We start from the raw sequence: 23438 nt of genomic DNA, 5'->3' as shown, positions 1-23438 counted from the left end.
GGAGTTAAACCCTGTTAGGTTTTTAATTGTTGGCAATTGTGTACAAAATATTATAAGTGTATTTTTACATGTATATGGGCTTTATACAAGTCTAGAATATCTCTAGTTTGAAGAATTGCAAGATTATTGGAGAAAAGCTGTTGAGTTCACACCGCGTTCACAAACGTGTTCGAACGCGGGTACTTGCGTTCACACAGACCGAGAGCTGCGTTCACAAATGCGTTCAAATACGGGTATTGCGTTCACATAGACCGAGAGCTGCGTTCACAAATGCGTTCGAACGTGGGTACTGTATTCACATAGACCGAGAGCTGCGTTCACAAACGCGTTCGAACGCAACCTGAAGAATTCAAGCTGTCACATTCGAATGCACTTGGGCCCATTCGAACGCACCTGAGATCAAGTCAGGTCGTTCGAACGCACCCGGGCCGCATTTGAACGCACCAATGAAGTTTGAAAATCTTGGACTTTCGTGAGTACGGATAAGATTTGGATTTGGCTCTATCTTAGAGATGATATATAAGGATTGTGATGCCCTAACTCTAATGTGGTTGAAGAAGCATTATTGAAAGGAACTTCTTGAGGCTATATAGGTTCTTCAACTAACAAGGTTCTACTCATCTACAAAACTTAATCTTTTGTCTTAAGGGCTATCTAGACGAAAGATCAATCTCGAGGGCTACTGAGGTTGGACTTCAATCACGAGAAACAGTGAATCGTGGGTTCTAGCGAGCAAGACCGAGAGGAACAAAGTCGTTTGGATCGACGGATTGTTTTGTGAGTCAGTCTTGTAACTGCAACTATCATAGTGATTGGTTTTGATCCGAGTTTGGATCCGTGATTTTTTTCCCGTTTGAGTTTTTCCATGTTAAAATCTTGGCGTTCATCTCTGCTTTTGTTCTTAATATTTCTTTGAACTTTTACTTAAGCGAACGAGTGATATCATTGCCTAGTATTTAGATACATATGTCTAAGGGTTTTTCAATTGGTATCAGAGCGGGTTCTCTCATCCGTAGAGAGAGATCAAATAGGCATGGATTTTCATAGAAATGGACCATCGTCTATTAGACCTCCTATTCTAGATGAATCAAATTATAGATATTGGAAAGCTAGAATGAGAGCTTACTTGAAGTCTATAGACGAGCGAGTATGGTTTGCCATTGTGAACGGTTAGAGTCCACCAATGTACATGGTAAATGAAAAACTTATTAAGAAACTGATTGAGTCATGGGATAGGACAGACTATAAAAAAGTCAGATAGAATAGCAAAGCAATTAATGCAATTTTTAATTATATTTTCTCGAAAGAATTTAGAAGAATTTCTACTTGTGAGATAGCAAAATAAGCCTGGACGATCTTAGAAACTACTCACGAAGGAACTATGGCTGTAAAACTTTCGAAACTTCAGAGGTTGACTGCTAGTTTTGAAACTCTACGTATGGAGGAGAATGAGAAATTTGATGACATGATGTGACATGATGTGTATGGCAGGGTATGATTCATTTATAGAGATACTCTTAGCGTATGATAATGTATGCTCTGAGCTTGTGACATGATGTGTATCGAGTTTAGAGCCGGGTACCATAGTCTAGTATGGTGGATGATATTCAAAGTTGAGACGAATGATTGTGATAGTGAAAGATATGTTGATTATATCTGGCTCTGACATATACGATTATTTAGTGGTTAGCATGCATCATGCATCATTATTGATGTGACTAGTATTATTTGATCATAATTGTTATAAATGATATGGTGTTATATTCGGTGATGTTATATGGTAATTTTATCATGTTATATATTTTCGGTTGGGGATATAATATTGTCATTCATGAGAATTGATTTCATTCATATATAAGTCGTTGATGATACATATATACATGCTCATACATGGCATCATGCTACTTTCGATTCATATTATTCCAGTACATGATTTACTCTCTGTTTGGCATCACTAATTCGGGGTAAAGTCTATTTACTGAGCCTTTTGCTCATAACTCTCTTTTTATTTCTTTTCTAATCCCCTAGATATTATGATATGTGATAGCAACTTGAGATATCTTGATGAGATATTTTAAAGCAAGGATGAGGTGAGCTATAGACATGAAGCAGTATAGAAGATAGTTTAACCAGACATTAAGTTGTATCATTGTTTGTTATATTTGTACCTTATTATATCAGATGATGATTTGTATAGTATATGTCAGATTATAGAGCACTCGTGTATCAGTTGTTTAGTTGTATATTGATGGTTTATTGTGGCCTGTGTGGGCCCTGCTAGATTATGTAGTAGTCTAGTGTATATTATTATAGACTTAGATATTTATATGTTAACAAGTTTACTTGGTTGATAGTATGATATATTTGGTGATGAATTATGTGATTATGGATATGTTAGCAGGTTTTATTTGATGATGTCATGATTATATGTGCACAGGAGAGTATCTGTGCGTGACGGGCCCTGCCTGATCGGTCGCATGCGCCGCGCGTGCCGTGTGGGCGCGTGGGCATGCACGTGCCCGTGCCGGGCGGGGGCGTTACAGTTCAGGTTGGTATCAGAGCTTAGGTTTAAGGATGATCTGGCAAACCATCAAGTATAGTAGTCGTCGACTTGGTTTAGGGTTACGTTAGTAGTCGATCTCGATGAGTTTGATATTAATTGGTTGTGATAGAAATCTAGGTTGTGATGTTGAGATTATTAAGTTTTGATACTTTGACGATATTGATAGAAATAATTTGTGATGTTAGTATATTAAGAGTTTATTTGAGCGACTAATGAATAAGAAGAGATATTACTAAATCATGCATTGATGTTATTGATATTGAGGTGTTATAGTCTATGGAGCATAATATTGGATATATAGACTTATTCATATGTTGTGATAAAGTGTAGAAATTTGTAAATATGTGGAGATATGTATTTTGTATAGAAGGATTATTATTGGTATCATTTACTTGTTATACATCTTCTTTTGAACCTAAAAATGTGAAGGAAGCATTGTTAGACAATTCTTGGGTTAATGCTATGCATGAGGAATTAGAGCAATTTTCTAGGAATGATGTTTGGTATTTAGTTCATAGACCTAAGAATGTGAACATCATTGAAACAAAATAGATTTACAAAAATAAAAGTGATGAACATGTCAATATAGTTCGAAATAAAGCTAGACTAGTAGCACAGGGATATACTCAGGTTGAGGGTATAGATTTTGATGAGACATGTACTCCTGTTGCTAGATTAGAGTCTATCCGTATACTGCTTGCTATTGCTTATCATTTAAAATTTAAATTGTTTCAAATGGATGTTTATGTGGAACAACCGAGAGGGTTCGAAGATCAAAAATTTCCTTCTCATGTGTTTAAATTGAAAAAGGCCCTCTACGGGCTAAAACAAGCTCCAGGAGCTTGGTATGAGAAGTTGACTACTTTTTTAGTGGATGCGAGGTTCACTCGAGGGGGAGTGGACAAGACATTGTTCATTAGACGAATGAACAATAGTTTAGTTGTGGCACAAATATATGTGGATGACATTGTCTTCGAGGCAATGAGTCAATCTTTAGCTAAGGAGTTTGCAGATCTCATGCATAGTCATTTTGAGATGAGCATGATGGATGAGTTGAAGTTCTTTTTGGGACTTCAAATTATTCAATTGGAAAGAGGGATATTTATCGCTCAAACCAAGTATGTTAAGGATCTTGTGACGAAATTCGGTTTAGAAAATGCAAAACATGCTAGAACTCCTATGAGTACAACTACCAAACTATGTAAGGATATTTCAGGAAAAAATGTTGATCAAACGCTATATAGGAGCATGATTGGTAGTCTTTTGTACTTAACTGCTAGTAGACCTGACATTGCATTTAGCATCGGTGTGTGTGCTAGGTTTCAGTCTGAACCTAAGGAGACACATTTGTTTGCTGTGAAATGTATCATAAAATATGTCGGTGGCACAGTTGATTTAGGTATCTGGTTTACTTATGACTCAGGAGCTTCTGTACTTATGTATTACTAGACCAGATATCTCTCAAACCGTCAGCATAGTTAGTCAGTTCACAGCATCTCCTCAAAATATTCATTATGTGGCATTTCTTTGTATTCTCAAATATGTGGGAGACTATTACTCGCTATCTTTTGATGTCTGCAAATTCATCGCTTGTGCTTCGAGCCTACTCTGATGTTGATTGGGATCAAGATCCTACCACTAGTCGCTCTACCACTGGATTGTATTGATTTTTCATAGATTATCTAATGCGTAGTAAAAAGCAGAATATTATCTCACTCTCTAATACTAAAGAAGAATACAGGGCAATATCCACCACTAGTAAGGATATCATTTATCTTAGGCATCTATTGGGTGACATGGGTGTGTTGACTCCTATGCCTATCACTCTTTATTGTGATAATAAGAGTGCTATATAGATTGCAACTAATCCTATATTCATGAATGAACTAAGCATGTCGAGCTGGATGGTCATTTTATTCGAGACCAGTTTCTTGTTGGCACTATCAGTTTTCCTCATATATCTTCTTTTGAGCAGATTGCTAATCTCTTCACTAAGTCTCATCCATCTCCTCAGCTTAAATATCTTATTCACAAACTCTCTATGTTTAATCCACCTTGAGGGTTGAGTCTCCTATGACGACCCTAGCTTTGCTAGGCTTTGGCGCAAGTCTTCCCTCCCTCTAGAAGGGATTTCTCCCTCGCCATCGTCACCGGCGAGGTTTATACTCTCCCCTCCCCTAGCTGACCCTCCTTTACCCCTTCTCTTCTTCCTCTCCCTTTCCCCCTTTTCCCCCCCTCTTTTCATCTTCTTTCTTAGCTCGCCGCTGCTACTCCCCTCGCCCCCCACTGCTGCTCCTCGCATCGTCCACCGCCGAGCCCACCGCTGCTCCTCACCGCGCCCACCGCCGCTCCTCACCGTGCCCCCATCTTCTTCTCTAGATTCACCCCCCTTATTTCCAACTCTGTTGGATCCTCACTCTGCCCCTCCTCAATTGGTCTCCGCTAGAACCGCTCCGCTCTTCGTTGCCTCCTCCTCCGCTGGAACCTATCTCACTCTTTTTCAATAGTGCAGCCTCCATCTCAGCTGGCTCCTCTTTGATCACCATTTTTTGGCAACAACCTGGCCCTCGTTCCACCTCTCCAGCCGTAGCCCTCCTCGGCCTCACTCTCCATTATGCCTCCGACCTCCCGAGCCTCGTCGACTACCGACCCTTCCGGTGAGCCAAAAATCCTTGCAGTAACCCATTTTTGCCTCCCTCTGTTGCTGTTGTCCCCCCTGTCGTCCTACACTCATGTTAGATCTCCAGTGTGTGGCGGCCTGGCGATGGATTTGTCATTGTTTAGTAGGTGTTTGATACGATCTCCCCTTTACTAAGGTTTGATCTCTCATGATTTTCAAATCTGGACTAAATCTGACATGAAAGATTCTTCGGATTGATGTGAAATTTTGATATGTTGTAGCTCTATAAAATAGATTTCCAAAAAATCTAGTTTCAGGCGAATCGGACAGGGGATCTCGAGATATCGTCCAATCAGTAGACAAATGTCAGGGAGTCCATCTTTGGGTCTATGGATGGAGGCACGAGATCCTTGATGATGGTGGAGGATGGTGGACCGACGATAATGGGGCGGCATCGGTGAGTAAATGGAGGTGGAAGGGTTATAGATGATGAAAGGGGTTAGGATAAGGTGATAGATAGATTAGAAGAAAGGGGAGTGGGCCGCCCCTAAGGGACTAGGGTGATTAGCCGGTCGAGGGAGGCTAGAAGCGGCGATGCCGGGGAACGAGAGAATGAGAGAGAAGAAGATGAAGGAGGCAAGGGCAAAACTCAATTCATTCAATAATGATTCTATGGTTGCCATCCACACCTTTAGAGGCTAACTAAATAATTCAAAAATGACAATTATTTTTTCTAAAATAGTAGATTTTCGTCGATCGCGTTCGAACGCACATTTTGTGTTCTCTGTATTTGCGAACCTGATGTAGACGTTCACAAGATCATTCGAACGCACTCCATCCGTATTCGAACGCGACATACAGAAAACTTATTTTTCTATGAATTAAACACCAAAACAAGAATAAAAGACACCCCTAAAATATATCCATGCTCGAGACGATATCGGTGAAGTCTGAATCGTATCAATCCACCACTCTTCCGCAACCTTGTCCTCAAGGTTTGAAATTAGGGAAGCAATCCATGATATCTGACTCTAACTCCCAAGTAGACTCGTCAATGGGTTTGCCTAGCCACTCGATCAGCACTTCTGTCTCCAATATGGATCCATGGCGTCTTCTCCTATGACCTAAGTCTCAGACCGGTTCAGCTGGGCCATCTTCTTCCATTGGTTCGGGCAAGGCCGAACCCACTACATTGTTAGGCCCGATCTGGGCCTTCAATGCCGATACATAGAAAACTGGATGGATCCGAGTTCCCTCGGGTAGGTCCAATTGGTAAGCCACTGGATTGATTCATTGTAGCACTCGGTACGGACCATAGTACTTGTGACCCAACTTCTGGTTCAAAATTGGCCTCAATGTGGATTGCCGGTACGGTTGAGCTTGAACAAACACAAATTGATCCACCTCAAACTCTCACTCACGCCGGCCTTTGTCATGAGTCGACTTCATGCGATTTTGGGTTGTTGCTATGTGAATTTTGAGCCGTCTCAAGGTTTCATCTCTATCAGCAAGTTTCAAGTCGAGCTCGGTCCTATCCGTTGCCGCGAGTCTATCATAGGCACGCAAGACAGGAGGAGTGCGCCCACAAACCGCCTCAAAGGGGGTCATGCCAATGCTTGAGTGATGAGCTATATTGTATGACCACTCGGCCCATGGAAAGAATTTGACCAATCCTTTGATCGATCCGCCACAAAGCATCGCAAGTATTGCTCTAGGCCGCGATTCACCACCTCAGTTTGGCCATCCGTCTCGGGGTGATAAGCTGAACTGAGGTTGACTTGAGTCCCTTGCAATCTGAAGAACTCAAACCAAAACTCGCTAATGAAGATGCGATCCTGGTCTGACACGATCATCCTAGGCATCCTATGCAAGCGCGCCACTTCCCAAACAAAAATTTCAGTAAACTTTTTTGCTAAAAATGGGTGCATCAATGCTATGAAATGAGCATATTTGCTCAGCCTATCCACCACAATGAACACCACCGATTATCCTCGAACCTCCGGCATACCTTCGATGAAGTCCATGGAGATGTCCTCCCAACTATACTCCGGTATAGGCAATGGTTGCAACAGCCCGCTAGGCTTGAGTGTCTTCGATTTGACTCGTTGGCAAATTTGGCATTCATGCACTTACTTCTTTACGTCCGACTTCATCGCTGTCCATGTACAATTTTGGGTTAGCCGCTTGCAGGTATGTAAGATCCCTTTATAGCCTGCTATCCGCCCGCGCTCGAGTACCAACCCGTCGCGCTCCTCGTGCTCGAGGTGGCTTGATGGGTTCTCTCTCAGCTCCTCCATGAGTTGGACCAGATCACTATCCTCTGTGCTGGCTCTCGATAGATTTGAGAAGAAAGGAATGGTGGGTGCCGAGAAAGAAGCGAGCTCCCTTGCGTCCCCTACGCTTAGAAGTTCAAACAGCGGTTGACTTCCATCCAGTAGTACTCTCCAGTCATTTCTCCAAAATGTCAATGTGAGGTTTGTAAAGTCAAATATCACGAGCCCTAAGCTTCGAAGCCATTGAGTCCCCAAAATAATGTCGGCACCTCGCAAAGCCAATGGATAAAGATCTAATGTGAAAAGATAGCCTTGCACCTTCAACTCCACACCTCCACAAATAAAATATGCCCGCAATGTGGTGCCATCTCCAATCGTCACATCGAACCCTTCTATGGGGTTCGTCTCAAGCCCAACTTCCTAAGAAGCCACTTGTCAATGAAGTTATGGGTGGACCCGATGTCGATCAAGATTCTCACTATGGTTGTCTTGATTACACCGTTCACCTGCAAAGTCTTTGGTGCGACTGTCCCGGAATAGGCGTGGAGGGAGATCTCGGCCATCATGTCCTCCATAGGTCGCTCCTCAGCTACTCCTCTTTGTTGTCCAGCCACACCCTCATCTGCATCTACAATCTCATCCCCAATCTCCTCCAATCCGTCGATTAGCTTCACCGATCCCATCAGTTTAGCGCAGCGATGCCCGGGTACAAACTTCTCATCACAACGAAAGCATAAGCCTTTGGCTCTTCATTTCTCCACTTGAGTAGGGGTGCGTACTTCACATCTTGGGAGGGCTTCATGGGTGCTCGAGGAGGCACCATTGCAGCAGCGGCTCTTGGTATACTGATAACATTTTCTGCCGTTACGGTTGGTTGAGCTGGATTGCGGCTTCCTTGGCTCGTCCAGTTTTATTTGAGGTACAACTTTATGGCTCGATATTTGTCTTTCATGAGTACTACATCTTTGAAGGCCTCGTTTAAGTTTCTAGGCCTTAAAGCCCTTATGTCGGCTTGTATGTCTCCCCGTAGCCCGGAGATGAAGGTGCTGCGAAGTTATTGATCCGTCCATGGGAGTTAGCATCGGCTACTTATCCTCTCAAATTCTTCTTGGTATGCCCCAACCGTAGTCCTTTGCACCGTCTTTGAGAGGAGAGCATCGAAGTCTTCATACCCCGACGCTCCAAATTGCCATGTGATATCGACGCAAAAGTCGGCCTAAGTTTCAATCGTCTCATGGGCGTTGGCTGCTTGAAACCAATGACGCATCTTCAAGGTGGAAGCTCGCAAGTATCACTTTATTTTCTTCCACTGTATCCTAGTACGCGAAGAATTATTCTTCCCTATACAACCAATCGATCGGATCACCACCTTTTAATTTGGGAAATTCAAGATGCACGATTTGCCCACGGATACTGTTATCTCGATTTGAATCATATCCCAATCCTTGCCTAACCGAAGGAGGATGCACCATGTATGGTTGATGATCTCTCCTTCGATTTTGATGACGCGGTTCCGATTCGTATTGCCCCGCCCAAGGATCCAGATCTCCAAGACGATCTCCATAGTGGTTTGCTCGTTGGATGGGCTCACTTGCAACTAGGCTTGGTGGAACCATCCTTGCTTGTCTCTGCCCATAGGGTGGTGGTAGCAGAGGCTCTTATGGTTGCGAATTTTGAACTAGTGGTGGTAGGTTCATGGGGGTGGTCTCGCGTCGTGGGGTCGATGGTGCATTTCTGTTCACCATGGCTTCCCTTGTCGCCCATATTTCCCGCATCATCTCCATCATCATTTGGTTTTTGATGGCCATTTGTTCGGAAAGAGACCCAAACATGGCTTGAACACTAGGCTCTTCCGTATTTAGATTTGGTCGAGCGGTTCCGCGGGTGAAAGTTCCCGCAGCCGTTTCCCCCTCCTCTATTGGGGAAATCTCGTCTTCCTCATCTCACCGTGCAGCTATGGCTCTAGTTGTCGTCATAGGAAGTGCGCGTTTGAGGAACGGTGGCTATGATACCAGCTTGATACGATCCCCCCTTTAGGCTAAGGTTCGATCTCTCCCGATTTTTAGATCTGGACTGGATCTGACATGGAACTTTGGAAATAGATCCCAAAATATTCAGCCATCAGATCAACGTGAAATTTTGATATTCGTAGCCCTTAAAAAGAACTTTCTAACAAATCTAGTTTCAGGCGAATTAGACAGTGGGATCTCGAGATATCGTCCAATCAATAGATGAACATCAGGGAGTCCGTTTTTGGATTCGTGGATGGAGACACGAGATCCTTGATGATGGTGGAGGATGATGGACCGGCGATAATGGGGTGGCACTGGTGAGTAAATGGAGGTGAAAGGGTTATGAATGATGGAAGGGGTTAGGGTAAGGTGATAGATAGAAGGGAGAGGAGTGGGCCGCCCCTAAGGGACTAGGGTGATTGGCCGGTCGAGGGAGGCTAGAAGCGGCAACGCCGGGGAACGAGAGAACGAGAGAGAAGAAGATGGAGGCAAGGGCAAAACTCAATTCATTCAATAATGATTCTATGATTGCTATCCACACCTTTATAGGCTAATCAAACAATTCAAAAATGATAATTATTTTTCCTAAAATAGTAGATTTTCGTCGATCACGTTCGAACACACATTTTGCGTTCTCTGTATTTGCGAACTTGATGTAGGCGTTCACAAGCATGTTCGAATGCACTCCATCCGCGTTCGAACGCGCTTGATCGCGTTCAAACGCACATTTCGTGTTCTCTGTTTTTGTGAATCTGATGCAGGTGTTCACAAGTGCGTTCGAACGCACTCCATCCGCGTTCGAATGCGATATACAGAAAACTTATTTTTCCATGAATTAAACATCAAAATAAGAATAAAAAACACCCCTAAAATGTATCCATGCTTGAGATGACATCGGTGAAGTCTGAATCGTATCAGTGTTCCTTAGGGTTCTCTTATGGCTTGGTCTTATTTGGTGATTTTATTTGGCTCTTTATCGAGAAGCGCCCTGGGTCCAAGTCCCTTGCAACTGTCCTTGCTTGTTGGGTTGCCTCCTATGGCAAAGAGGGAGGCTTGTTCTAGGGCTGATGCCATATCCTCTCCATTACTCTTTTTGCATGAGTACTTGTTTACTTATATGTTGATACCTTGGGTGATTTTGTTAGTCAGTCAGTCTTTAGCCAAGAGTGGGGCTTGTTTCAGAATTTTATCATATCTGTATTGTTCATTTGCGTATCACATTGTAACCATGATTTAATGCTTAATGAAATATCGATTGGTCTACGGACTTTCTTTCAAAAAAAAAAAAAAATACACCTTGAGTTTGAAAATTGGTGTTAATGTACATGTATCCTTATACTATATATACATCTTTTAGTGAGAGATAATACGGATCATTATTCCTAACACCTTCATTATGCTTGGTCCATAATTGCCACTTGTCGTGGCCTATGATAAAGAGAGAAGAGTTGCATCTTTTGCTCAAGTGGACTCCTTCCCTAATCTAATCTCTCTGCATCCAGAAGCGCAAACTAGTAAAAGAAAATCCAAGATGTTGTTCCATGACAACCAATTAAGAGGTGATCCAAAGATTCCTCCTCGGCACTATGAGCAAGCCGCATTAGGGACCAAGGAGATATATAGAATCTAGCACTAGTTGTTAACCTTCCTCATAGCATCTTCCAAATGAATATTTTAATTTTCGGAGTAATCCACAATCCCCAGAGATAATGCTAACTATCGTAGCCAGACCTAACAACAACCGCAGTAGTTTGATATGGGAGCTAATTATCATTTGATAGCTGAATTTTGCAATCTCATTCTGTCACAACCATGCTAGGGAAATGAAAGTGTTTTAAGGACTTTCAACTTCAACATATATTCTAAATTAGATGAAGAAGTTACTTGAATATCTCTTTCCCCATATACATGAAACATAAGCACAAAAATACGAGGATCAATATCACACTTAATTGGAGGCTTGAATTATTTGAACAATAGTGTAATCCATAGATAAACTTATACTGAAAATTATGAGCATAACAGTTTCCCGTGGTTCAAATAGCATTTGGTAATATCACCAAAGCATTGTTCATATACTTCTACAAGGTCTCATTAAAATGTTATGAAACATAAAAAATTCCAAACCCTTTCTTGGTTTAACATTTCAACCCTTCTACTGGTTTCCGGACACTTCATTATTTGTCAGAAAAATACAGAAAAACAGTAGAAATTAGGTCGATAATGTCGATGCAGCGGAAGTAGGATCTTTGATTCAGACAGAGGAATGCTTGATCACGAGATAATTATCAAGTAGATGTGTAAATAATTTACTTTGAGTCAATGTCATACCATGCTACATCAGACAAGAATGACACACTAATTCACTCTTTAGACTCTAAATCTAAAAGTGGCCTAGTAGACGTGGCTTTGAGGGGAGAGAAATATCTGTAGATATAATGTATCTCTACTAGATCCCCTCTCCTGAACTAATAAGAATTAAACCTATTCTAATCTACATAGATACCAATCCTGTGACATCACATAACCTCGTTAGAACTTGAAGAGGAGCTACACAACCCTTTATTTCCCTGTTAGAACTTGAAGAGGATTGAGATTCCATGCTTGCGGATCCGGATTGCACACATTCGATATCGTCAATTATGCCCTGCTTGCTTAATCTTATGGCTTCTTATATTAGTTTTTATGCATGATTATAGCTATTGGATGCGCATACCTAATGCACTGGTACAGAAAAGAAGGCATGCACCGATTTGACTCGAACGATTCGGCCCACACTGAATCCCCGCCAACTCTCTCATGAACAATCCCATTCCAATATCCTTTCGGCCCTTTTAGAGGCCCATTCTGGAAATCCATGATTCTCCATCAGATTCTTCTTATATTTGGGCCTGATTGAGCCTACTAAAGACTAGCCATATATAGATGAAGTCTTGTACTTCCCTCAACACCTACAAGAAATAGAACGGGTGAGCTCTCTGCTAATTGGAAATGGTTGGTTTGGCCCCCCCTTGTAAGGCTACTACTACTACTACTACTACTATTAGTGTTCTCCTCCTTGTATACTATGCGTGGCCTTCCATGGGGGTGCTCCTCTCTACCCTATCCAAAACTCTCATCGTCACTGCATCTCCCAAACCTGGCCAAGGTGAGGTATATTTACTTCTCAGTAAGTATATGTATCTTCTTATATTTGTTGGGTTTATTAATTTGCTATGTTCCTATGCCTAAGCCCTGATTTGTTTCTTTCATTTAGGGAAAGGAGGAAAACTTCTCTTTGATATTTCTGACACTTTGCATGTTGGTGTATTGATGCCTAAATCTAGTAGCTATGTAACCAACATCCTTGAAATCTAGAAATTGAGGCATATAAGTGTATGGTAGAAGTGCTCTAGGGTGGAACCGTCAACAGTAGGAATTTCTTGTTTGTATGTTAATTTTGGCATGATTATTAGATAATCGGTGGTATTTATATTTCATGACTTGACTTTGGAAGGAAACGATTTTTATAATTTAAATAGCAGATAGGACGATTTAAACTTGAAACTTTCTGGTCTGATATTATATTAATTTACCAACTAATCTAAGAGCTTAAGCTTTAGAGAAAAGTTGGTTTTTATCCTTTATATTTTGCCAACTTATATTATTAGTATTGAAATTAAAAGGTTCTCGATGATATAGGCAAAATCTCACCAAATTATCGGAATTTGCATTGGTTGTCAAAAGATCAGTAGTATACTTTCTAATGCTTAAAGCTATAAATATATCAATCTCTTTCTGGTTCTTTTTTGGATCCCTTGAAGCTCAAATTGCAGTCTTTGTGAAAAGAGAAGTTGTAGTTGCATTTTGAAAGCATAAAGCATCCTGATAGAAAGTTAAAAGAACGAACGACATTAGGCATCCATCTTTTCAGATCGACAACAAAATCTGTAGAGAATAAGTGCCGGTATATCTTTTCTATAGTCAAACTTTCAATTAGTTCCAAGTTACACGTACACCAACTTTTTCATTCCGATTGTAACTTGTAATATTGGTCTCCTTATGCAATGTAAAACTCAAGTGTTATATGCTGGAGAGGACAATATCAGTGTGACATGGGCTCTGAACCAGACCCTACTGGCCGGCACCGGCTCCAGTAACAAGGAGGTGAAGGTCAGCCTATGCTATGCTCCGGTGAGCCAGATAGACCGCGGTTGGCGGAAGAGTGACGATGACCTTAACAAGGACAAGACGTGCCAATTCAAGATAGTGCAACAGCCAAACACCGACACAACAAATACTGCGACCGTTGAGTACATGATCGATCGCATTGTGCCCACCGCCACCTACTTCGTTAGGGCATACATGCTCGACAACTCCGGTGTGCAAATGGCCTACGGGCAGACCACGGATGCCATGAAGACTAGTAACCTATTTGATATCGTCGGGATCACTGGACGACACACGGCATTTGACATTGCTGCTGGCTGCTTCTCTGCAATCTCTTTAATGGCCTGGGTCTTTTTCATTCTGAAAGAGAAGAGGAAGGCCAAGAAATAGATTGTGGCTAGTTACAGCTCTTTGATGTTACAACTGGAAGAGTTTGCATGTCTGTCACGATGAATTCTTTTTATGCCTTTACGTGATTGAGGGTGTTGCAAAAGATATTTAGCCATAGTTCACTTGTGGAATAAGAATAAGGTTATTCTAGAATAAGCTTCATTATTCTAGTGCAATAACTAAATAAAATCTTACATTATTTTAGTATCATAATTCATTATTCTTTCTCATCTTATTCCATACAAATTTTAAAAAATAATTTAATAATAACCTATAATTACTATTTTGCCCTTAGCTTAAACAATATTTAATTACAGATCACCTCAACTATAGTTGAGATTATCTCTCTCCCCACTATCACTTCTATTATATAGGCCATCTTTGCTACTATTTAGGTTTTCTTTCTTACCTATCTCTTCTCTTAAATATTAGTCATCTTACATATGGTTGGTATTTTATTTGTTTTCGAACTAGTAAATTCTGCAAAAATAAAAATAAAAAATATTAAGCTCAGACACTTTTCCTGCAATGCGGGCTTATAACTCTGCATTACACTACAATGCGAGTTTATTACCCTATATTAACCCGTAGTGCCTATTTATTTTTCTAGTATATGGTTACATAAAGTGCAGGCTTATAACCTCGCATTACATCATAATGCGAACTTATAACCTCACATTACACCACAGTATGAGTTTATAACACTATCTTAATCCGTAATGCATATTTATTTCTTCTAGTACATTGTTATTTTATATAGAATGCAGGCATATAACCCTACATTACCTTATAATATCTATTTATTTTCTCTAGTGCATAGTTATTTTATATAGAATGTGGGGTTATAATTTTATTTTAGTGCGGACTTATAACCCGTATTACTCTGCATTACCTCTTTATCTAGTGCATGATTATTTTATATAAAGAGCGATGTTATTTTTTTGCTGTGCAGACCTATAACCCTGCATTACCTTGCAATGCATAATTATTTTTTCATAGGGTGGGTATGTATAGGGGTGTAAACGAGCCGAGCCTGAGCGAATCGGCTCTGGCTCAGGCTTCGCTCAAAATTAATTTTGAGCCTCATAATTTTGCTCAGGCTCGGCTCAGCTCAACTTGAGCCAAGCTCGAGCTGAGCCTAACCGAGCCCGAGTGGCTTGCCGATGGAGGCCGACGGAGAGGGAGGAGGTAGCGGCGCATGAGATGAGGTTATGAGTGGTGATCGGGTGGATGAGGGTGAGGGTGAGGGTGAGAGTGAGGGTGAAGGTGAGGGTGGCGTAGGTGAGGGTGATGAATATTGAATGGGTTAGGGGTGGAGGATGGGTTAGTGAGGGACACGTGAAAATATTTCTTTATACCACATGTCCTTAGTTATAACTAGTCAGGCTATCGAGCCTATCAAGTTGAGCTTGAGCGAGCTGGCTCCAGCTCAGGCTCGGCTCGATATTAATTTCGAGCCTGTTACAATGGCTCGGGCTCAACTCAGCTCTGACCAAGCCAAGCCTGACTCAAGCTTCACCCGAGCCACTCGTCAAGCCTGACAGCCCTAAATATGTAAAATATTTAAAGTATGCAGTTTTAATAAAAAATAATATTATTTCAAAAATAAATATTTACTACTACTACTTTAACATATACTCAAAGATATTTTCATCATTTGATTTAAAATATTACCAATTCCCAATACAATTTTATTATTTTTCAATACTTTAATATTAACTTTATGTCATATCAAATATAAATACTCATTATACTAATATTGAACTAAATATTAGAATAACTTATATTAGTATTAACTCTCTTCTTCTAGTATTAAAAATTAGAATAGTCATACTTATTCCACCTTTATTCTACAAGAGAACACAACATAATAGAATATAGCAAAATAAAGATCCCCTTATTCGACATACTAGTGATAGACTTTATACATAAATCATATATAACAATGCACTTGGAATTCCATATTCCATTAAGCTTATATCAAGTATGACATGAAACTAATCTGTGAAGTACAAAAAATAAACAAATCTTTTCCAAAGATTTGTTTCCACGTTTATTCCAATATAATTACAATCACTATTGTGGTACCCAGAACTATAATAAGTTCCAGCGAAAGTATTAGCTGCCATCTCTTATGTGGACAAAAAATGCATGAGTCTGACATACTTTAAGGCAATGGTAGTAAAAGAATGTGAACGAATGGATCTTTACAGCTAGCAAGTAGAACACACAGATAATAGTTGCAGTAGCAAAAATAAGAACAAGTAGAAACGCTCAGAGGTTTGATCAGGAGTCACAAATGCTTCCGCTTGCCTTGATGCGGAAAAAGAAGTTCAAATACACCACATCAAGGTAGCAATAAATTAGGTGACAGAGTATTCTTCATTAGCCAGTTTCTCCCACCACTCATGAGGAGCAAACAGAAAGAAGACTAGAAGCAAAAAAAAATAAAGAAAAATAGCTTAATTTGTCTTTGATTGCAAAGTTGGGGATACGAAGAGCAAAAAGGTTTGCAAGTTCAGATCAGCTTTCACCATCTCTCCCTTGACCTTGACCTGAAAATCAAATGGAAAAGAATTCAACAGTTGCACGTAAGGCAAAAGAAATTAGATGAAGATGTAAAATATTAGTGAGAGCTTTTCACCAATAAAAATATCACATATTTATGAGAAAAAAGAATCTGAAGTAAAAGGATGAACTATTCCATCAAATCAACAGAAATTAAGGGCACAAATAATAATCTAGCCACCTCCCAAGAGCAAATAAAATTAAGTTACATCACCAACCGCAAATGCTAGTATTTCTAAAGCAGATTGTGTTATTGTAGCTGACCAAATGAAGAGGTGATTCGAGATCAAATAATTCATTCTAGCATAAGAGCCAAGTACACTTTCAGATGAATGTTCTTTTCACTATGCTTCAATAGTCCATATAAAGTACTCCTTATAAATAGACAGGTTCTACTGCATTTTTCAGATTAAACTCACCAATATGACCTTAAGACCAAATAGCCAATACTGTGAACTATTTTAGCAGTTGGAGACAGAATATCTGATCAAAAAGATGCTTTCCAAGAGAAGTTTCCAATAAAATTTATAGTAAATTAGAAAATGATGGAATGCAAGTACCTGTCTGGGTTTCTGCCGCCAGAGGGAGTCCTATCCCCCACAAATCCCCATTTCAGTTCTGTGGGTTTTGCTCTCGTTTCTCCCATGCTACCATGGGAACCTGGCCTTTCCATTGTCTCAGCATTCTGCAACTCTTCTGAACCAGCTTGTGAAAACATAGAAGCCCTCCCTGCTCCAGAGCCAGGCCTGGCGTCTGTGCTTTCTCTCTGACCAAACCGAACCTTGTCATCAAACTCAAGTATCAAGAGGTCCAGGTCCTTCTCCTTAAGTATTATCTTCTCACGTAGAGTGGTTATTTCTTCTGCAGTATCATCATTCAAGAGCCCCTCAGTTTCTTTTAGTGCCTCCTTCAGATGACTTATCTCTTCTTTGAGCATCTTCTCTTCAGTTGTCTCAGGTCTGGAACCCAAACCCACGGTGAAACACCCAAATTTAGATAAGAGGGATAAAGTACTAGGTATTTAATTAAGGAGAAAATTAAGCATAAAACAAATTTGTTTCTCATGATATCAAGCAGTGGATGTGAAGTCCTCTTATGCCAATAAAGCTGTCCTATGTAACATTCTAGCAGTTGAACTACAAGTTAATTGTGAGGTACATCTTTATCTTCAGATCTTGCTGCTACAGTCAGACATTGAAAACCTTTTCTTTTAGAGCAGTGTTTTTAAAATAAAAAATATATATTCAAAGCACATGTAAAAAAACTAAAATCTGAGAAACAAGAAAAGTATACAACTAAAACACTGATAGTTCTCAACATGGTACAAAATTTGGATCTAGACATTTTTCAAATCCATATCAAACTTCTAGGCAAATATCTGCACCAACAAATCTTTCTCACAGCCAAATGTGAAATGAAAGTCTTTCTCCAATTGGACCTATCTTCACAAGGCTCATCATCAATAGTGACGATCATAAGTAACCAAGAAGTATCCTAACTATATTTTAAAGTTTAATACTTCAAATAAGTAGCAGCCAGATCCACAAAGTATGGCTGAGCATCTTTTCCAAAACATATTCAACAAGGACATGGCTATGACAATAACCTTCCTTCAAATATCAACATTAGTAATAAGAAGCTAATTAACTTTAGTTATTTGTTTTTTAAAGTTCAACATATATAAATAACTCCAGTATAATTTCTTAAACATTCTTCCCTAAAATGAAAACCCTAAGTAGGTCTGATCTACATAGTAATTGTTGGCCAAGCTGGAATAGATCTGAATGTAGGAAGCCCCTCCAATCCCAGCCATGCCCAACATTATCAAGTATTTTGAGTCGAAGATAAACCCCACGGAATGTGACATACAATACAAGAGAGGAGAGGAGAGAGGTGACAGAGTAAGGGCTGCAAAGTGCTGAAACGTCAAATCCCTAGCTAATCAAGACCTTGCACTTGTTCACAACAATTCATCAAAAGGTGTTCAACTATCAAAAGGAGAGAGAGGACCAAGGCCTCCAAATTAAAATGCTAGAGAGTGACAGATAGGTAGGTAGGTCTGCTCTTTAAGCAAATTGGTAAGTAATACGGCTGCAGTGTGTTTCAGGTCCTTAATTTTATTAGGCAGCATTAGGTTGCAAGAAGTGGACTTCAAGGTATAATTGATTTTACTTATAAATAGATGAATGTGTAGAAAATTGAGAGTGGAAAGAAAGTGAGACTTGGATGGAAATGAGAAAGAGAAAATGGAGGGAAGACAAACTCTCCATTGGTTAGAAGGAAAGTAGATTTACAAGAGTAAAGGTATTTTAAAAGAATAAGAAAACAAACCTTGATTTGCTTGCCATCTTTTTTTTCAATAATAAAAAAACAGTCACCAGAATAAATAACTTCAGTATATATACAGGTAATGCACATAACAAGGTAAGAACTGAAGTGATTTCAGGTTGAAGAAATATAGCAACAAAACAATTAGATTGAGACAGTTAAGAAAGGAAGCGAAAGTTGATGCTGGATCAATCCATGGAAACCTGAAGATGAATCTAGGACAGAAAAATATGGAAAAACAGAGAGAAAGCAGGCCTAACAAATTTTCAGTCCAATCAGCTCTCCTTTACATAGACGAGAAAAACCTTCATTTAAAATTAACATCCTAGAAACAGCCTTTTTAAAGATGGCCATGCTACAAGAGCAAAGCACAAAAAATGCTGCATCAGTACCATGCTAGAAGTGTGATACAAATTGCTACTGAACATACTGACCATGTATGGAACATAATAAAATAGCTATAGAGCTGAATAAATCCTGTAGGGTGTGTACACAACTTTAGTCTCAAAATTATCTGAATACAAGTCAAAAACTAAAATTAATTAAAAAAGTCAAGAAGAAGATGAAGTAGGTGCAGCTGAGACAGTATTCAGAACCAGCCATTGAATTGAATGAGTTAGAAAGAACAAAGAAGTGAGGAAATGAGTACAGTTTCTTGAACTATATCATAAGCAGATCTGCCCTTCCACAAAGAGAATTTTTTTTAATCATATCGTATATCATCATCACGCACTTAGTGATAGGTTTAGGAAAAGACTTGTCATGTCATTTACATTTAAGTCCAATTCGGATCTCTCCATTATTTCCCTTTCTTCCTGAACCTTTTCCTCAAAATGACAAAGAATCTTCTACAGAAGCAGGGAAATTAAATTTCATATCACACACTCTCCATACCTTTGGCCATTAGATCACTTTAAAATCTTGTATGCACTTGGTTTGTTTCTACTGCAGCAAGCTGACCTTTAGACGATGTATGTCTTTAGCTATCGATTTGTTTCTACAAGGGCTTTCATCACAGTAAGAAAAGAAAGAAAGCTTACACATGTTCAAGGAGATGGAACAAGGTGGAGAAGAAGATGCTCCACCATTTCTCAAATCAACCTAGATAGAGGACATGGAGATTTCGAGTCATCAAAGGGCAGAGGATGTATTTGAAGAGGGACAGGGTTTCCCAATAATAACTACTTACATTATCATTATCATCTATTATCTATTTTCTGAAATACTAAACCTTAACTAGTTCCTTTGCAAACTTTAATTCACTAATTGCAAACCGAAATATTAGCTGTGTAAACACTAAAACTCATCCATAAGGCCTTCCATAGCAATTTTTCTGTCATGAATTTCTTGATGCAAATTAGGCCATAAGTGCATCCTCTATTTCCATAAATATATGGATTAATATAGAAGATACTATTAAACAGAAAAACTTATTAATATGAGCAACTCCTTATATGTTCAAGCATAATCTTGTTGGTCTATGTCCTGAATTAACACAAGAGATTGAATCAAGAAAATCTCCACTGCCTAGCCTTCAAAGGTTAATTAGAAATCTCCTTGTATATATTTATGGTGAAATGCAAGAAACCTGCAAAAATCTATGAGAATCTTTAGCAGAAAATGAATTATAATGACTAATTTGGTCAAAAGATCTTATCTCTTCTTTGAATGAGGCTTGAAAAGAAACCAACCAAAGATCCAAAAAGAAGATCATGAAATTGTTGAAATCTATGGGCGATGATATCGCTACAGAAGATCCACTCAGAAGGAAACAAACATCCCAGTCATCACCAGTAAGAGATTGAATCTTAATATTGACAAAAAAACAATAAATCTTACTGTTAATAAAGAGACAACAGCTGATGGTTCTCAAGCCATAAATCCATCAAAAGTCAATTATTTGGCAAACATATCACCTGATAATTATTAGATTTAGAAATACTCAACCTGATAATGGAGATCAGGCATTAGAAACTGAAAAAAAATTAGGTAGTAATGATACAAGTTCAAATTACCAATCTGTGCAATATTGGTAGACAAAAAAATTTAAGCGGAAATATTTTGCTCTAGCTAATCTCACAAAAAAAAAGAAGCTTCTTATGAAATAACCCCTCTTTTGTTTATCCCACCAATCATAAGAAATGGCCTCCTTTTCTGAAATAAGAATACCTGTCATTCATCCCTTTCCTACCTTATATAGTTGTATCTCTCATTGAAAAAAATGGATGTCTTAAACCACTCTCTTTGCTAGAAAAATCCTAAATTCACCAGAATGTTCAACAAATGAAGGACTAAACAGAAGAATACAAGATAAAGAAGATCAAAAGTTCCTTTCTATCATAGGATTACAACTGCTGAAATACAAAGAAAACGAAAGTTTTGCCAATTAATATTGCAATTAAAAAAGCATGTTATCTTTAATAAATACCAAAAAAAGCTACTAAATTACAAGTTCTCAGGTTGTTGATCTTATTAGCAGCAAAGGAGCTAAATTAAAAACAAGATGAAGCCCTCATCAAAAAAACACATTTATAAAGAGAACCAACTTGATGTCCATGTTAGTTCAAAACATATTCCTGACAACTACTTCCAGTTGAAGAAAACAATTATGAGTATCAAATTTTCGAATAAAAAGTTGCAGAATGAATCATAGATAAGCAGAAAAAGATATCACATATACCTGTTGACCCCACGGTGTCCCAGATCAAGGTCTATCTTCCTCCAATCCTTCCCTTTCTCCTCCAACACAACCTCCCTAGGCTTAGCATCCCCAAAAGGATTCACCTTTGGCCGTGTCCTCGTTGCTCCTTCAGTTGCTGCTGCTGCGACCTGCGACCCAGGGCTCCCGGGCCTACTGGACTGTGCGCTAGAAGGCCTGCTCGAATGAGAACTAGTTGGCCTGCTCGTCTTCTTGAGGTCAATATCAGTGTCCATCTTCTTCCAATCCAATCCTTTGTCTGCCAAAACCTCCTCCCTTGGCCTCGCAGCACCAAACGGGCTAGGCCGACTCTTAGCCGGCTCAGCAGGCACCCCTCCAACCTCCCCCTTGGGTGGATCCAAAACAAGCCTCTGCCTTTCACGATCCCCATTACGCAGGGGTGCTCTTTCAACTCCTCCCCTCCCCCAACGGTCAGAATCTGAAGGACCACCAGAATCCCCAAACCCTGACCCGAAGCTAGGGTACCTAGATGGAACCGACTTCTTCCCACGAGACCAATCGTCGGCCTCATCAGCCTTTGACACGCCGCCGCTTCCTAGCGAGCTATATCTCTCATGCCTGCCAGAGTCCATCGGCGACGGAGCGAAAGACCTCTTGTTCGCCCCCCAGTTATCAACCTCATCCGCTCTTGACGGCTGATCGAGATCCGAAACCCTAGACGGTGGCCCACGCCGCTCATCGTCATCAAACCCGCCGCGCCTCCTGCCGCCGAAACTATCACCTTCATCGGACCTCCGTCCGGATCCGTACCCGTAGGATCGGAATCCGCCGCCGAGGCGGGACTGATCGAGCTCCTCGGCAGAGCGCTCTCGCGGACCGGTGGGGAGGCGGAGCATCTCATCGGGGGTGAGCCCGACGGCGGTGGACGAGGACGGATGGCGTCGACCGCCGGGCCCCTCATAGGTGCCGCTAGCGAACTTGGAAAGGGAGATCGGAGTGGCCTTCTTCTTCTTGGGCTTTCCTGCGGCAGCTGCCTCCGTGAGGCTCGGGAAGTTCTCCGGCGGCTCACCTGCCGCGAGGACGGGGTCCGCCGCCGCGCGCTCGCGCTCCTCCGCCTCGGCCTGCTCCGCCTCGAGGGCCCAGGCGCCGATCCCGCCCCAGGGTTTTGACATCGCCTACTCTAAAGGTTGGGATCTGGGGAATTAGGGCTCGGGTTAGGGTTAGGGTTTCGACGGAGGCGTGTGGTGAGAGATGAATCGAGAGCGGAAATTTTTAATTCTTTTTTTTTCTTTCTATTATTTCTTCTTTCTTCGGTCCCAACGGCAGCCGGGAATATATATGGGAATATTTGGTATATTGAGTTCAGAGTAATGTAAGTATTATACTGTATATATATATATATATATATATATATGTATGTATGTATAAGATCTAGTATCCAATTCTTAAATCAAGAAGGATTAAGAAGAGTTTATCGGAAGAAAACAAAAATGAGTGGATTCTATGGAGAGTAAATTAGAGAAAAGTTTTCTCGATGTGGTAAGTAAGGGATGGAGGCTGAAATTTCTCCACTTGGGCTCCCCCGCAACCCTTCCCACTCTCAAACCACTTGACCTTCTTGATCCACCACCCTGGACTCCGCTCATGCAAGCGGTTGTCCATGAAGTTATTGCTCCGTCTAAAGGAAAAAAGATCTCCTCCCTTTTCCTAGGCCTAAGCACCGACCCCGCCCTAGGGTTTTTTGACATTGTCTTCTCTAAAGGTTGGGATCTAAGAAATTAGGGCTCGGGTTAAGGTTTCGGTTTCAACAAAGGCATGTGGAGAGAGATGAATTGAAAGCGAAAAATTTTAATTAATTAATTTATTTATTTTTCTT

General features: G+C 40.4%; 2 protein-coding genes across 2 annotated transcripts; one reads left to right on the top strand and one right to left on the bottom strand.

Moving 5' to 3' along the window:
- Positions 1-12406: 12406 nt before the first annotated feature.
- On the top strand, positions 12407-14220 carry LOC140802016 (high-affinity nitrate transporter-activating protein 2.1-like). Its single transcript, XM_073157423.1, has 2 exons — positions 12407-12616; positions 13529-14220. The coding sequence occupies exons 1-2, from the start codon at positions 12460-12462 to the stop codon at positions 14005-14007; spliced, it is 636 nt and encodes a 211-aa protein (XP_073013524.1). The 5' UTR covers positions 12407-12459; the 3' UTR covers positions 14008-14220.
- A 2068-nt stretch (positions 14221-16288) lies between these two features.
- LOC140801700 (eukaryotic translation initiation factor 4B1-like) lies at positions 16289-22883 on the bottom strand. The gene is made up of 3 exons (XM_073156937.1): positions 21584-22883; positions 17136-17534; positions 16289-16562 (listed from the first exon to the last, which is right to left on the bottom strand). Exons 1-3 carry the CDS (start codon positions 22732-22734, stop codon positions 16538-16540), a joined length of 1575 nt encoding a protein of 524 aa, XP_073013038.1. The 5' UTR covers positions 22735-22883; the 3' UTR covers positions 16289-16537.
- Positions 22884-23438: the final 555 nt, after the last annotated feature.

Source organism: Typha latifolia, chromosome 15 (genome assembly GCF_019914945.1).
Source record: "Typha latifolia isolate L0001 chromosome 15, TyphaL0001v2, whole genome shotgun sequence".
Classification (NCBI taxonomy): Eukaryota; Viridiplantae; Streptophyta; class Magnoliopsida; order Poales; family Typhaceae; genus Typha; species Typha latifolia.
The sequence above is the reverse complement of the archived record's forward strand: the minus strand, read 5'-3'. Positions and strand labels throughout refer to the sequence as shown.

Coding starts and splice junctions, on each gene's coding strand:
- LOC140802016 (XM_073157423.1), top strand. CDS start 12,460: ATGGTTGGTTTGGCCCCCCCTTGTAAGGCTACTACTACTACTACTACT. Junction 12,617..13,528: donor ATCTCCCAAACCTGGCCAAG/GTGAGGTATATT, acceptor GTAAAACTCAAG/TGTTATATGCTGGAGAGGAC.
- LOC140801700 (XM_073156937.1), bottom strand. CDS start 22,734: ATGTCAAAACCCTGGGGCGGGATCGGCGCCTGGGCCCTCGAGGCGGAG. Junction 17,535..21,583: donor GGACACCGTGGGGTCAACAG/GTATATGTGATA, acceptor TTTGGGTTCCAG/ACCTGAGACAACTGAAGAGA. Junction 16,563..17,135: donor GGCGGCAGAAACCCAGACAG/GTACTTGCATTC, acceptor TTTGATTTTCAG/GTCAAGGTCAAGGGAGAGAT.